We start from the raw sequence: 15,825 nt of genomic DNA, 5'->3' as shown, positions 1-15,825 counted from the left end.
TATAGAGTCACATAAATGAGTCAAATTCATTAAATTAAAAAATACAAACATGTGTAATTTAAATTTTTACTTAATACTTTTATAAAAAAATATTTATTTCTAAAAAAACCAATCTACTTATTAAAAACTACTACCCTTTGTCGTATAACGTTTCATCAATAACCCATTTTGTTATTCATCATTACATTCTAAAATATAAAATTTAGGTTTATATCTCAACAAATCTTTAAAAAAAAAATTAATTAAGTCCTTGTACTAAATACGCACTATATTAAACTTTTGTTGTTAATTAAAATAATCAAATAAATCTCTCTGTTAATGTTTTTTGTCATTGGTCATGTTGACCATTAAAATAAATTGACAGACCAATCAAATGATGACATTTGGCACCTTCGGGTTTAATCTAATATTTTTTCATAAAAATAATTAAAAATCATAAAAATTAGAAAATAAAATAAATATATTATATGTTAAAAATATTAAAATTGATATAAATTTATTAAAGTTACTAATTTCTAAAAAATTATAAAATTAATAAACTTATTTAAAATATTTAAAATTAAAAAGGTATTAGAATTCTTAAATAAATAAAAAATTTGTAAAGAATTATAAAAATTTTAAAAATATTAAAATTGATATAAACTTATAAAAATTATTAAATAAACTTAAAAACTTGAACTAGGCCAGTTAGACTAAAATCAGCAAGGGTATTAGTCCAGAGAAATCCATTAGACCAGTTGACTTGGAAATCTAGTAGTTGAACTAGTTTTTTTTTTTTTAATATTTTTATCATACCAAAATTTCATTATCCAACTATTAGCGTATATCAAAATGCCATATTCTAACCAATATTTTCATAATCGGATCGGTGGTCAAACCGACCAGACCATCAATTTTCTAGTTCGATTGTTTTGTCTAGCTCAAATAAATAAAACATCAAAAAATAAATTAAAAAAATTTAGTTCAACTATTCCAGGTCAATAGGTCTAATGACTTTCTTCATATCAATACCTTTGTCAATTTTGGTCTAATTGGTCCAACTGACTAATCATTGTTTGGTTCAAATTTTTATGATTTTTTTATAAGTTTATATCAATTTTAATACTTTTTATAATTTTATGATTTTTATAGGATTTTAAATTTTTTTATAAAAATTTAAATATGTTTTATTAATTTTATAATTTTTTATAGTTTTTTTATATTTTTTTATCATTTTTATAAATTCATATCAATTTTCATATTTTTCAAATATTTTAAAATATTTAACATTTATTATTTTTTATATTTTATAATTTTTCTCATTTTTTATTTTTTAATGGTTTTTTAATTAGTGCCCTAATTGAGTGTGAATGCATAAACTTAATTAACTTTTTTGCATTTTCAACATATAAGCTTAAAATTTATACATAACACTTCGTGTGATGACATTATTTTATTTTCACCCATTGTGATTTATGAATATCACAATTTCTAAGAATAAAGGTATTTCTTTTAAACTACTTTTATTTTATTTATGGGTTGGTACAAAACTGTAGTGATTGCAGTTGTAGTGTTGTATGGGGTGTAATAAACCCTATGTTGTAATCAAATTGACAGTCCAAAATCGTATTTTTCATATAGAATCAAAACAAATATTCAAAAACCCTGTAACTAAGAACCTGTATAGCAAACAGAGCATCCAAATGCCAAAAATATACTGTAACCTATCTTTCAAAACTTGCCATTTATATACCGTCTCCTGGAATAGTGTTTTACATATGAAAAGTGTCTGTCATTCTACCTAATTTCAGAACCTTCAGAATCAGAAAGAAATAAAAACATGTATATATTGATCAGGGACATGGATTTGGAAACTTTGCATGAATTTTGTTAATGTCTGCAATTATCTCAGATGTTAGCTCAACATTGCATGCACTGATGACTTCCTCAAGCTGCCATGATTTGGTCACCCCAAACACAGTACTTGCCACCAGAGGATGATTCAAAACAAAGGCTACCACAAAAAAAAGCTTGAAAATCAATAATGGCTAGGGTAAAACAGAAATCAAAAGCAAAAAGCATACTAGCTGATTTTGAAACATTAAGATATTTAGTAGATCACAGCTCTCTACAGAAGCTGCTTAATGCAATGCTCAAACCTTCTGCTATTTGCACTAAAAAGTATGTATTTAAACTCGTAAATTCATTGAATTCCAGCCTTGTGGCTTGATAGCAAAACTAGCTTAAAATTTCCACTTTTGAGATTTGCTATGGCCTTTGAAACATGGGAGAGGAACAAAACGTCGTTTTCGATCTAACCATACTTTTCAGAATCATTAAGGATCACATAATTTCAGATATGTGATCCTTGTGAGCTCTTGCCCACAAATGGATACATGTAATTCGATGGACATAATTACTTGGACCAATAAAGAGCAAATGTCAACATGTGCATGCATGTGTATGCAACTACATACCGATTGCAAGTGATACAGGATGAAGACCATATTTTTCTGCAATACCAAGGTACTCCTGCAAAGACAGGGAAATGGAATTATAAGTATCAATTCTTATTCAAAAATTCAAATAAAAATTAAGCTCAAGAGTGATGAATTACATGTAAGAGTAAAACTTAAAACAAAGAACTGTATGCTTTGATGCAAAAAGGTTTCCATGTCAAATAATAAAGTTTATCTGACAACCTACACATCCACAAATACACCGATTTGCCAGGATGTTCACATGTTGTTTTGGAACATCCTTCAATATCCTTCTTGATAGATGTCATCCATTTAACCCATTTGAACCGATAATCATACAATAAACTCACTACAAAATGTGAACATGCATTTTGTAAGTTCAAAACCTCACAATATTTTGTTTACCATTGTAGCTAATTTTAAAGTGTTTCGGGCCAGGCTGTATCGGGATTCACCCTCTGAATACCTCCCTAGAAAGCAAAAATGAGATTAAGAGAGAGAAAAAAAGAAGAAGCTCAATGATAATTCTGTAAGTACCCTAAAGAATGAAATTTAAAACAAGAGTTGTTAATCAACCTTTGAAAAGATTTAACCGAGCATCGGAAGGAGCACCATCTGAAGCAAAATACTTCCCTGAAAGTATGCCCATTGCAAGTGGACTGTAGCCCAACACGTAGATCCTATAAAATATTGAGGGGTATAAGAAAGAAACAAACGTGCAAAAACCTTTTCCATTAATCTACATATGTAGTAAAACTAACTAAAGAGTTAACAAAGGTAACTTCTTTAGAATATAACCCAAATTTTTTAGCAAAGACTGGTATAAGTATATATGCTTTTTGCATGGTGAGCAGCAAAAAAAAAGAATCCTACAGCACTTCAACTATGAGCAGCAGCTATAAATTGCTTATGTCAATACCATATCAGGGTGGATGTAAATTCTGTACCTATGACCTATCATCATATATCCTGATCAGAATGATTATTTAATTCCAGAACAAAAATGGATATGATGCAAGAACATAGAATGCATAAATTATCCAGATCAATCCAATGATTTCCAGAGATTGACAATTCTAAGATAATGAATTTTTTTTTATTGAGATCCTATACATGATGCAGTTAAAATTTAAAAATAATCCATTATTCTAATTTAAAAACATTAAATTCAGAGTATACCTCTCATGATGACAGCACTCAGCCATTCCAGAATCAAAAGTTCGGCAGAGCAAGCTATAAGAATTCTGAAAAATATAAGCTTATAAGCTCCACCTATACAAATAAGAGATACTGAGGGCATATTGCTTTTAACCATAAATGCACAGACAACCTGCACGCTTATAATCTTAGGGTAGTGAACATTGTTTTCTGCAAAATGAAGGAACTTCATGACACCATATGGCGTTTCGTTACTGAGTCCAATATATCTGATCTGCAAGTCAAAACAAAATTTTACTAAATTCCAATGGTGAGATTTTGTAAAGGCAAACACATCATATATCACTTACCTTACCAGCATCAACAGCTCTGCCAAGAGCATCAAGTTGCTCCTCAATTGGGACAGATGAGAATTGTCGGACTGGATCGTACTCGGTTTCTCCAAACATGGGAACATAGCTGGAGACACAACTGTGAAGCACTTTAAAATGACGGCTCCTGTATTATAGAGGAAGAAACTAGAAAAGAAAGAAAACCTAAAGTATTTGTTACAATATCTACAAAAGTCACTTATCTATTCTCTGTTTACACACTTTGTCTTAAAATGGCAAGTCCACAACCCCAAACTGTCCCCCGGGGAAATAGACAAAGGATAAGAGCTATATACAAACCGGTCAGGCCAGTGGATTTGATAGAGATCAATGTGGTCCATCTGCAGACGCTTTAAACTGTGAAACCCAGACAATGAAGATATTAGAGCATAAAGGAATACAAAATACCCACACACAGACATAGGCACTCACTCCATTATTCTCCTAGAAATCAATTTGCAGTAGTCATGGGTAGTGCACACACACACATATATATATATTCATACTAGATATCCATTTGTGTTGGTGTTATGCACTCATGGTGATACAGAATATGATGTTGGTTAAGTTAGATAACAATTTCCAAGTAACTCAAGCTGTATGCGTATGTGCTATTTATGCAATCTGCAAAAACCGAACAATATAGTTACCGGACTTCTAACTAGGCATTGAAGAAAACCAAATTCAAATAGGTATATTTGCAACCATAATAAGCTATATATACATTACTAAGACAACTTTCAGTCACAAAAAGTTTGACCATCCAAAGTACGAAATCTATTGATTCCAAGTTAGACACTTTTTAGCAAAACAAAAAAGAAAAGCCAGATTCAGAGTGGTAATTGTAACTATTATAAATTAATGGTTACACATTCAACAAGTAAAAAATCTACTATTCAGAATACAAAAGGACTTTTTTCAAGGAAACAAAGTCACAAACTTTTTAAGTTATGTTACTCGGACATCCAAGTGAGTGTCAGATATGACTCATATGAGTATGTTTGCGACACAATTCTGCTCAATCTTTTCCAAGTTAATATATTTGGAGAGTTGTATTTCCATACCCATACCCAAATATATGCCAGACATGGGTACTTCAAGGAAAAAAATGAAGAGTCAAGAGCAACATAGCTTTTAAGACTAGGCCTAAAACTCAACGCATGCCCTAACATGCGAAGATGATTAGGATTTGAAGAATAGAGCTCCCCGTGCTATACATGATAATACAATCATTACATGGCAAAATGATTTCAAAGAGGGAACAACCTGGAGACATTTCTGGTGCAACTGATGACACAAAAACCATGACATATGGGACTAACCTGCCATCTACTGCCTCAGTAATATTCTTGGCATCTAAACACTTTGGTCCATCTCTAATCCAACTCATTTGCCCAGATGGCCCCGCAACCTGTCTCATAACCACTTCTTATCATAAAATATTCAAAAGCAAAACTTCAAAATGTGTGGCAAAAACTAGTAAGACACATGTAGCGTTAGGACAATACACGATTCGGAAGTCTTGTTCCCCAAGAGAACCATCATAAGTCCACACAACGCCAGCTACAAATTTCAGAACTAAATCACTGCTATCCTTGTCAAAGTTATTCTGCCTTTTGAAATGTTTTATTTAACTTTGGAAAGATTGCCGCATGCAGACCCATTAATTGAAGTTCTTACTACTACTTTAATGAAACCAAAATTACCTGTTTGAATTGCACTCACACTCGAATAGAATATAGACCTAAGATGAGTACAAATGTGGAATGAGCAATGATTAATAGAAGACATGAAGCACTAAGTAACATCTGATAAGGCAAGAAATAGAGGTAACCTTGGTAGCAATGACAACACGGTCACGGGATATTTTCCTCTTTCTAACCCACTGGCCAAAGTATTCTTCACTTTTCCCTTGAGTCTCAGCACGCTGAGGAACTGGGTACCTATACTTTACAAGATAGAAAATGAACGTAAATAACCAAAAGAATGCCGAAAACCCAGAATGGGTTTGAGATGAAGCATGGGGGACACCGTACATTTCGGCGGAGTCGAAGAAGTTGATTCCGGCGTCAAAAGCTTGGTCTAGAAGACGTAATGACTGAGGAAGAGAGTTTTGCTCCCCAAAAGTCATTGTTCCTGAGGATAAAAAACCAAAAGAGAAATGGAGAGAGGATTAAAGTTCCGAATTGGTGGATATATGGTGGTATGCAGAAGACAGAATAGGGATTGACAAACCTAAACAGAGTCTTGAAACTGTCAAATTAGGAGCAAGGTTGAAGAGAGGAACGGACATTGCTCCTAATGTCAAGAAAACCCCCGGTGAAAATGGCGGGAAGGATGTTCCGTTGAACGATATATATTAGAGAATAAAGGAGGCTTTCCAGGCTCTGCAACGAACTCCCATTGTGGGTCGTACTGTGAATTTAAATACAGCTGACAATACGTTAAAAAAGGTAAAATTAAAAACCCACTTGGAGATGCAGGGCAATTGAACCGTGCACCTCTGGCATTTAATCCCCCATCTCATATTGCCAGAGGCAGCAGCAACATCGACTTGTAGTTTTAATTATGGAAGAAGCAACAATTCACGTTAAGCACCAATTTCATTTCTTATACATCTACCAAAATCTTGATTTTCAAGGAATTTTTTGACATCGAAGTCAACTAAATTTGATGGTGAGAGCAGTAGGTCTTCTTCAGTTTTGTGGAATTTCATTTTTACATATATTTAATGTCTCTTTTTATTATGCTTAATGGGTTGATGATGATGGTGATGATGATGATGATGATGAAGATGAACAACCTCGTTTATCCGGGCATTTGAGAGGATGTGTTTCCATTAGTGAAATTGGCGAAACAAATGTGTTCCAAAAATATTCGAGTTTCAAACATCATTAACCTAACCCGCCATCATCAATTGTTACTTGTCATGTCAAGCTGCCAAGACCCCAAAATCCTAATCGCTTTCCGATTTGGAATTTACATAGTGGTTGATTTTAGATCAGAGCACTGTATCGTCTCGGTTCTTTTTATAGTCCCATGTCAACGAAAATGGATCTTTCTTTTTGTTCTTTCTAGTTATTACATATAAACAAATTTCATCATTCAATTCATTGAATGTATTGTAGAGCAAACTTTTGTTTTTCTTCAGGATGACCCAACAAAAGGGAAGAACATATATATATGGATGTAAGCAATTCTCACGGTTCGATTAACCTCCAGCAAAAGAAGCTGAAAACCTGGCTGAATCCATCGGCCATAGCTGGACTTTGCTTGCTGTAGCACATCGGAAATTTTGTAGACCTTGCATTGTATGTGCATGCATGAAAACCTAACTATTATAGTCACATGAGCGGAACTCCGAGTTTTTCATTAACAATGACAATAACCTAACAGAGGGGGAAAAACATCCTGATATTACATTCCTAACAGAAACTTACATTTGAATTCTATGATATCCCAATCTAGTTCAGCTACATAAATCCTTAAGTTATGATCGTCTTCCACAATCCACTTGCAATTCACACTCTAAAATCTTTCGTCGAAGGACCAATCTCCAAGTCATGCATGGGAACTAGAAAATGCATTTCATACCTCACCTACGTGAAGTGGCTAATAATCTGTACCTCTTGCAGATGATCCAGTCCTTCAATTGCCTCAGTTTTCCTGTCTTGAGACTCGTAATGACCTCAACTTAGAAGCGGACTTAAGTGAATGAATCAGAGGAGCATTATCATCTTCCTCATCTCCCTCAACCTGAGCATCTTCCTGGTCTAATGTGTTAATTGAATCCTCTTCATCACTTGAACCATGCTCATTAAAAAGTCTCCTCCCCTCAATATTTTGCCGCTTCCTAGGACGACCCCTTTGTCTTGTAGTTGTCCATTCCTTCTCATCTGCAACACAACAGCGTGATTAGCTCAAATTCCAGAGAACAGAATCATTTCTGAACACAATTTATATGAGAAATATATATATATAAAGACACAAGAATAAAACCTAAATGCTTGGGAACATGTATTTTGTTAAGGGGTTTTATCCCGCATTTCTTAATTATTGCACCCTTCACCTATTGCCAATTTATACTTCGCATAAAAATGATCCAGGGAATGATTGAAATGAAGCTCACTAGTACCTTGGATCCCTTCATTCTTTGCACACTTTTCCAGCAAACTCTCGTAAAATGTATTATAAGGGCGCCACCCACTTGGATCCTCTTCTGCATTTACATTCTCTGTCCTCTTCTGGACATCTTTCAGACTATAAAATAATAAGTGACGCACTATGGTCAGTCCCTGTTCAAAGAATGAAATAAAATGTTTTACATTGAATTCAGAGAAATTCTTACATGTCTCGTATGTCAGGTGCAGGAAGTCTTGACGCAAAATGTAGCACAGAAGCTTCCAGAAAAGACAGGTGTCTTGGAGTGTCTTCAAAAGCATACTCAATGCCTTCCTTAACAATCTTTAAAATCTCAGGTCTGTGTTTGTTCCGAGCAGCACCAACAAATATTCCAGCAAGCCGAGCAGCCAAGTTCTTACACTCCTGAAAAGACTCACTTTTTATGAATTCATCATCACTTCTTGAAAGTTCCAGATGTCGATGATAGGCCTGGTGAAAAGAAAAAAAAAGGTGAACTAAAAGGGATACACAAACAGAGACAGAAATATAACAATGTTTCCACCACATTTCAGTTTGGGGTTGGTCAAAGAATATGGTCCTACCGCTCTATAACCGTCATACCATTTCTGCAAATTCTGAAGTACGGATCATTAATTTAAGTGGACAACACCACGAAACTCCAATTAATAGCTTTTCCAGTTTCATTCCACTTTAATTATTTCCAATAAAAATGACAAACATATTATTATATTGGAGCAAAATAGAAATTTTCAATCATAAATTATTTCACTTTTTTCTATGTAAATATAGTCTCAGACAACCTATATAAGAGGCCCTATTAGTCATTACACCTAACAAGTGGCCAGTTCGTTTCAATGTTGAACCTCAGCCATTCGGCACATAGTGCTTAACTCAAGATGAAAAAATATAAACAAAATTCCAGTGGAAGCTCAACACGCAAATAAGTATTTTTCAAGACATGTTGAAATTAACACATGCAGCAAAAAAGAATGAATTTGTAGATTAGCACGTGAGCGGTGGCATCATCAACTAAATTTCACCAAAACAATTGAAGTCAAGAATTCTACCCTTTTCAAAGCTTCTAGAAAGATTTCAGAGACATTATCATCTTTCTTCCTCAGAACTGTAATCAGGCTCTTAACAATCTCTGCAATGCCAGCTCCATGCATCACAAAATGAGAAATTATCTCAGGAGCAAGATAATCCTGCAGTAAAATTTGAGGCTTATCTAAATTAAGAAAAGAAAGGTATTGCAAGCAAAATTTTAAGCAGACTTCAGAGATAACAATAATTTGAAACAAGAAAAAAAATTGCCTAGAAAGCAAGAAATAGACATCAAATTCTGTAGCGTACAGGTACCTTTGGGATTGTATCACTGGCAATCAACTTTGCAGCAGCAATCATGACTGTATCTCTATTTGTCTCCTCTATATACTCTTTGTTAACATCATCATCTTCTGTGTCATCTGAATATATACATACAAGGCTTAACTAAAATTTGCAAATTAACAGCAGTGTGAAATTTGAATGAATTCTCATCAAAATATGCAACCAACATCTAAAGGGTGTAAGCAAACAATATGCAGAAAGCACATAAAGGTTACTTGGCTCCAATTGGTTCAACCAGAAGGTGATTCCCCCAATAGTAGCATGTTAAGTATTTCAAAGCTTGAGCTCAGAAAAAGAAAAGAAAGAATTTGCCACCTGAAATTTTCAGCTGCTTCTCACAAAGGGTCCAGAACTTCTGAAGTATAGAAACATCAGGACAATATCCTAATCTTTCAAGCTTTGTCGACGAAAAATTTGTCTTCCTAAACAGACACCAGACATCTGCTAATATAGTACAAACCTGGGTCATTACATAAACTTCATTAGAGAAAACAATCTCAGGGATTTTTTTAAATTCATATATTAAGAAAAAAAGATTACCCTGCAGGCTAGCTGATTTCCTGATTTGCTCCCTTCCCCGACTTCAGGAGGAGCATTAAGAAAATACTCAAGTTCCTCCAACAAGGTATCACGTTTAGACAGGAGAGACGATAAGGATCCTTCAGAGACAGTTTCACTGTTTATAATAGAGTGCAAAGACCAGGCTACATCCAAGTACATATTCAGCAGCAGAAAACTAACAACCTAAATGAGAATGAGAAGTGATTAAGAACAAATGCGATGGACATAAAAAACAAAACAATTTTTAAATTTTGCTCATCCAGCTTACTTCATCATCCAAATTTCTGAAGCTGTGCAAGATTGTGATACTATCCCCATAGAGTTTATCAATTGATATAGGCCTTGACAATTGAAGCTCGTACAATCTTTTTAAATTCACAAGAAGAGAATACTCATCCTCTCCATCCTGCAAATTTAAAAGTTGTCAGCCTTATACATTTAGTGATCAAGGCCACAACCAAGAACAAAAGGTTCAGATGGAAACACATACTATCACTTCTTTAGTTGCAGATTTAAGCTTATCAAGAAGCTCATCCTCAAGCTCCTTTAGTTTGTTACGAGCAAAATCTTGCAGCTCTCCTCTACTCTCAGTGGAACAGAATTTAATAGCCTTTACACAAGATCTCAATGCATCCTTCTCACCATGCTTGAAAAATGCATCTTTGATGAGCAGAAGAGTAGTTCTGAAATTCTGAAAGGAAAAGCACATCCGTTGGTGTTTAATTGTTAGACTCTAACAAGAAAACTTTATCACCTACCTGCTCCTGTCTCTTCAGAGAATAAAGCTCAAGGTTCATATATACAATAATCTCAACCAATGATGAAATTTTTGCCTTGTCAGCCATGAATTTACGTAGAAGTAATGGGTAGTTCTTCATCATGGCAATAGTTAAATCCCGCCGATTGTTTTCAATTGCTTCCTAATATTTAAGAAAAAAGACGGTTTGAGTTTTAGTCTTCTTCATGAGTGGCAATACAGAGCAGAGAAATCACCAACTAATAATGCAAAATAAGAACATAATATTGTAAATAAATCCTTATATGAGGTGAGGAATCAGAATAAGAAATATGAAACAAAGAAATCAGATACTTTTTGAGCTTTACTGAAATATTGTTTCCGATTATCAGAAGCAGGAACAATCCTCTCTCCAACAGCCTTTCTGACAGAAGCAAAAAGAAGCCTAGTCAGGTTTGTTGCGTCTTCATCTGTTAGCTCTATTAATGGATTCTCATCCAAAAGCATGGAGATGATACACTTCCAATCCTGTAAGCAAAAGCCAAATTGCAAAATTAACTATGATAGATGGTATATAATATGCAGTTGTTCCTCAGAAGCATGTCGGCAAGATTTATAGAGGTGGGGATGAAAGCAAAATCTGTAAGTACACTCCCAAAATATTCCATCTAACTAGTTTTTCACCATAATAACAATCAAAAAAACTTGGCTTTTTAAAATATCAAATCAGGATACCTCAAACATTCACATGCACCAGAAGGACAAAAAAATCCTTGAAACATATAAATTGTACAGATGAAACTTTCGAGTTCTTTGTTAAATTATAAGCATTACTTCCATTTTTCTTCCTCATAAACACTCTAGGCAACAAATAGACTACCCAACAGGCCTTATTGCTTCTCATACCCAACCTTAGGAAATCAATATTTTCCATTTTGTGCCTATGCCTCCACTATCCAGCAAATTTATAAAAAATTAAATTAGCAAAGCTAAAATTGCACTTTACCCCCCCCCCGCCCGCTAAAAATGATAAAAATTTAATTTAATCTTTTAAAAATCATAAAGAGATAGATATTAAAATGGTGAAATTGCATTTTTACTATCGTAAGAATATACAATTTAATATTGGCCCCCCTAAAAATGATAAAATTTTGATTTAAACCTTTAAAAATTATAAAAATATAGATATTAAAATGGTGAAAATGCATTTTTACTATCGTAAAAATATACAATTTAATTCCGGCCCCCCTAAAAAAAGTTTCTAGCTTCGCCCCTGCCCATCACTTAGATTAAGTAGGTTTGAACCTATGTTGCTACAACTCTTCATTTTTCTTGAAGCACATGTGTCCAACAAAAGAGTCATACGCATATCTGGATATGAATAGAGGATATGACCTCCAAGGACTCTTCAAACACATGGAAAAACTTAGAAAAAATTGAAAATACCCGGTTCCGATACTCAAACCCAATTCCAAGTAACATAAGTACAAACCTTCCTCCTAATACCTCATTCTCCCTGTCCCAAACTTTAGGAAAATTATAACGTACCTTCATGGCCTTCATGTACTCCCAGACATCATCGATAACATATATACTTAAAATGGGATCCGTTGAAAACTCCCGTAATATCTGCAACATTCTTCCAAGATGAATCTCACTCTCATTGCCTAGAAAAGAAGGACATTTAAGAATGAGCAGTAATTGATACAATCATTTGTCAACAACGGATATTTAAATCTAAAGATGAACAAAAACCTTTTGGGCCAGGTTGGGAACTATTAAATTTTTGTGCAATTAAGTGGTCATATACTAATTCTCCTATTGCACGCCTGATTTCTGGTGGATCATCAATGAGTAGATCATACAAAGGACCCAAATCATCATCAGGTATAAGCTGATGCCTGCAAAACACAGAAAGATTCAATTTCAGTGGACAAACATCTCCATAATAGAATTAGAAATAAAATCCTGGAAAAATATTAAAAGCAAATATATAGGTTACCTAAGTAATTGTTTTACAAGCCCTATGGCACATACAGCCACAGAAACATCAACATCATCAGCAAGCTCAATCATCCGGTTAGAAAACCTTTCAGTAAAAAGACTAAGAGTGGGCACATTATCCTCCACCTCATAGAGATTTTGTAATGCAAGGACAGCAGCTTTTCTTACTCCAGCACTCTTCAAAAACAATAACATTGTATTATGAAGAATGTAGTGAGAATAAAAATCAAGTATGAACCTATAACTCAAATAGCAAATTGTACTTTGTCATTTAGAGTCCATCCAAGATACTTCAAGTATAGATCCTGCAAGAACAATGTAGGATATGACAAAATCCAAACACCCAGCGACTGTATGCATGACATTCGAATATTAGGATCAACATCTCTATATCGATGCACAAACAACCTTCAAAAAGCATAATATGGAACATGTTAGATACAAAAGAAATTTGTTATCAAACATGAACTTATCAAGTGATACTTAAATTTATTAAAAATAAAATAAATAAAAGCCCTACCCAGTGAAGATTTTGCGCATCATCTCATCTATTACAAGTTTCTGCTCATGAGTTGCTGATAACCTGTTATTTAGTGACTCCACACGAGGTCCGTCAACTCTTTTCTTCCTTTCAGCATTTAACTGTCTTTGAGTAGTATCACGCTGTACAGCAAGCCTCTTTGCAACAGAAATGAAAGATGTGACTAGCTGGAGACCCATCAGGGAAGCAATTAGACGATAAACTCTTGGTGGTGTGCTGCTCAGTGTCAATACCAGGCAAAAATATATAATAATAAGTCACCTTATAATGCAGCACAAAAGAAAAATACTCACAATGGTAATGTACTAACCACGACAGTGCAATTATATAATCCATACACTTGTCAAACAAATCTTTATCAAACAAAGGCCCATTCTGGCACTCAATAACCAAAGTGTCCCAGAATGAAACAAGATTCTCCTTGAAATTCTTGAATTCCTTCTTTTTTGAACCCTGATAATCTTCAATTTCCCCCTGAAGTTCATAGTTAAGCCAACACATTACATTGAAAGTTCAGATGCTAGAACTTAAAATGAGTTATTAAGTTGTTTTGAAAAAGATGGCTATGAACTATTAAATACTTTTAACCAATGCGGAGTTAAAGAAACAACAGAATAAGGATATGCTTTTAAAACTGAAAATGATTTATATAGAGGTATTCTGGAAATTTTTGAGCCTAAATTAAGCAGATAAAAATATTCTAGTCATAAAAGTTTCTGGAAAACAGAGCACTTAATATGTGCATTTTACACAGATTACAGCTACAGAAAAGTATACTGCTACTATATCAGGTTGTTATCAGTGAACCTCCGTAAAAAAAACTGATACCCCTCCCTAAAAAGAGGAAAAATGGGAAACATTACATAAACAAATATATATATATATGGACAGGATACTTTTCTAGCAAGGTTGACAAGAGCAACCACAACATCATCAACATCAGTCTCATCCAAATACTCTTCCCTGATGTAATACTTTGCCCCGCATGCCTGTGGAATCATAAATATTTAATTTCAGTCAAAAACTCCAAACTGAGAAAAAGGCATGCAGTTGAAAAATCCAAATGATGCGATTTAGTGATTCAGAGAACTAAGAAGTATCAGGGTCAGGTGAGAATTTTCCAATAAGGTTGTAAACCAATATTGTGGGTAGTAGGTACTCTGTCAGGAATTTCACTATTTTATTTGTTTTCCACTCTCTAATGAGCATTACTCGTAATTCTACAAGAATTACCTCAAAAAGCATCATCAAGAGTTCAACCATAGCAGGTTTCGGATTCTTCTCGTATCGCTCCACCCACTGCTTGACAGCTTGAGAAATATGTTTACCATTACCTTTGATAACCTCTGATGAAAATCACATCCAAACAAAAATATTAATAGGCACATCCCTAAATTAAAAGATGTAGGCCAAATAGCCACAAGGAAAACACTCTTCATAGGAAGACACTATGCTGTAATATAGTACTTAAATGGAGGAATTTTATGGAAAAATAGTGAAATATGCAAAACATGTAGAGCCAACAAAAACTGAGATAATGAAGCTTCATTCATAACTCTATAAATCTCCAATATGGGCATATAAATTAAAATATTCCAAAACAAAAGAAATTTCGAAGTCAATTACCAATTAATCCCTCTTCAGATCTGTTGGGGACATCAGAAGTCCCCTCAGCAGGTCGAGGTCGCTTAGTTTTGGGACGAATTTCTTCAAAATCATCTGGTGAACCCTCCCTTTCCCCTGGGTTGGGACTCCTATCACTGCCGCCGCTGCTCCTTTCTTGATTCTCCCTATCATTACCGTTTGCCTTGCTGGGCTCATCTCCACCGTCTAGAGCATGAACCCTAGCCCTCTTCTGTGCACACAAATTTCACCAAAATTAGGTTAGTTGATATACTAAACGAACGGAAATTACAAGCGGAGAAAGAGACAGTGAAGGGGAGTAGAGAAATACCGAATGGCGAGTGGTTATTTCGGAGGCTAGAGGCGCGTCGTCATCCATGGCTTGTGATTTTGAGTAACTTCCAAGAGTAGTTGACCGGGAAATTTGAGTGCAGATAGAGAGAGAATGATAGGCGCCAATGCGAAAATGAAGAATTTCCTGATTCTGAGGTTTGGGTTTAGAGAAAAATTTAGAGGTTGTATACTTTAAATCATAAAATACATAATAGTTCTTTGGTGCCCATATTTCTAAGAAGTGGTGCAAATATGTTCATCAACATAAAAATGTGGCACATTAAATATTAAATTAATTATGACATAAATTATTATTAAAATCACTCAAATATTACATAGTAATCATTTATCTGTTAATTTATATTATTTTTAACGAAATTATGAAATAATGAGTTACTTTTAATAATTAACAATTAATTTATAACTTTAATACTTTTAATTTTTTTCATAAGAATTCTTTAAAAAATTCTTAAAATATCTGAAAAATTCATAATTTAATTTTCCCTT

At 34.0% G+C, this 15,825-nt stretch overlaps 2 protein-coding genes across 21 annotated transcripts; both read right to left on the bottom strand.

Annotated features, from left to right (window-relative positions):
* Nucleotides 1-1,694: 1,694 nt before the first annotated feature.
* On the bottom strand, nucleotides 1,695-6,762 carry LOC107923928 (protein tas). 19 transcript variants are annotated; one of them, XM_041081105.1, is made up of 14 exons: nucleotides 6,224-6,275; nucleotides 6,025-6,124; nucleotides 5,823-5,936; nucleotides 5,695-5,732; nucleotides 5,497-5,551; nucleotides 5,311-5,399; nucleotides 4,211-4,345; nucleotides 3,968-4,115; nucleotides 3,787-3,891; nucleotides 3,639-3,703; nucleotides 3,036-3,139; nucleotides 2,865-2,929; nucleotides 2,457-2,511; nucleotides 1,695-1,993 (listed from the first exon to the last, which is right to left on the bottom strand). In XM_041081105.1, exons 6-14 carry the CDS (start codon nucleotides 5,376-5,378, stop codon nucleotides 1,833-1,835), a joined length of 906 nt encoding a protein of 301 aa, XP_040937039.1. In that variant the 5' UTR covers nucleotides 5,379-5,399; nucleotides 5,497-5,551; nucleotides 5,695-5,732; nucleotides 5,823-5,936; nucleotides 6,025-6,124; nucleotides 6,224-6,275; the 3' UTR covers nucleotides 1,695-1,832. The 19 variants fall into 19 exon arrangements, with proteins under 19 accessions (XP_040937039.1, XP_040937022.1, XP_040937038.1 ...); XM_041081088.1 differs by lacking the exons at nucleotides 5,497-5,551; nucleotides 5,695-5,732 and adding an exon at nucleotides 6,460-6,705 and having other exon boundaries at nucleotides 5,823-5,931; nucleotides 6,224-6,375; XM_041081104.1 differs by lacking the exon at nucleotides 5,497-5,551.
* Nucleotides 6,763-7,337: 575 nt separating this feature from the next.
* On the bottom strand, nucleotides 7,338-15,611 carry LOC107923927 (sister-chromatid cohesion protein 3). Of its 2 annotated transcripts, none has more exons than XM_016854126.2 (21): nucleotides 15,317-15,611; nucleotides 14,989-15,217; nucleotides 14,596-14,708; nucleotides 14,259-14,351; nucleotides 13,673-13,836; nucleotides 13,342-13,578; nucleotides 13,085-13,229; nucleotides 12,820-12,998; nucleotides 12,573-12,718; nucleotides 12,366-12,484; nucleotides 11,172-11,345; nucleotides 10,840-11,001; nucleotides 10,572-10,772; nucleotides 10,350-10,487; nucleotides 10,061-10,264; nucleotides 9,836-9,980; nucleotides 9,491-9,597; nucleotides 9,199-9,336; nucleotides 8,337-8,599; nucleotides 8,124-8,248; nucleotides 7,338-7,884 (listed from the first exon to the last, which is right to left on the bottom strand). In XM_016854126.2, the coding sequence occupies exons 1-21, from the start codon at nucleotides 15,362-15,364 to the stop codon at nucleotides 7,646-7,648; spliced, it is 3,369 nt and encodes a 1,122-aa protein (XP_016709615.1). In that variant the 5' UTR covers nucleotides 15,365-15,611; the 3' UTR covers nucleotides 7,338-7,645. The 2 variants fall into 2 exon arrangements, with proteins under 2 accessions (XP_016709615.1, XP_016709614.1); XM_016854125.2 differs by having other exon boundaries at nucleotides 14,226-14,351; nucleotides 15,317-15,543.
* Between the last annotated feature and the right edge of the window lie 214 nt (nucleotides 15,612-15,825).

The sequence above is a fragment of the Gossypium hirsutum genome, chromosome A11 (assembly GCF_007990345.1).
Source record: "Gossypium hirsutum isolate 1008001.06 chromosome A11, Gossypium_hirsutum_v2.1, whole genome shotgun sequence".
Classification (NCBI taxonomy): Eukaryota; Viridiplantae; Streptophyta; class Magnoliopsida; order Malvales; family Malvaceae; genus Gossypium; species Gossypium hirsutum.
This window is presented reverse-complemented; position numbering and strand designations above follow the sequence as displayed.

Bases quoted from the DNA above. Each gene is read 5' to 3' on its own strand.
- LOC107923928 (XM_041081087.1), bottom strand. From the start codon at position 6,281: ATGTCCGTTCCTCTCTTCAACCTTGCTCCTAATTTGACAGTTTCAAGA. The intron at 5,932-6,024 runs GTACGGTGTCCC...TGTAAAGTATAG, and splicing joins TTCTTCGACTCCGCCGAAAT to GTACCCAGTTCCTCAGCGTG. The intron at 3,892-3,967 runs GTAAGTGATATA...TTTGACTTGCAG, and splicing joins GAGCTGTTGATGCTGGTAAG to ATCAGATATATTGGACTCAG.
- LOC107923927 (XM_016854125.2), bottom strand. From the start codon at position 15,364: ATGGATGACGACGCGCCTCTAGCCTCCGAAATAACCACTCGCCATTCG. The intron at 15,218-15,316 runs GTATTTCTCTAC...TTGTGTGCACAG, and splicing joins AAATAACCACTCGCCATTCG to AAGAGGGCTAGGGTTCATGC. The intron at 9,337-9,490 runs GTACCTGTACGC...ATTTTACTGCAG, and splicing joins CCAGTGATACAATCCCAAAG to GATTATCTTGCTCCTGAGAT.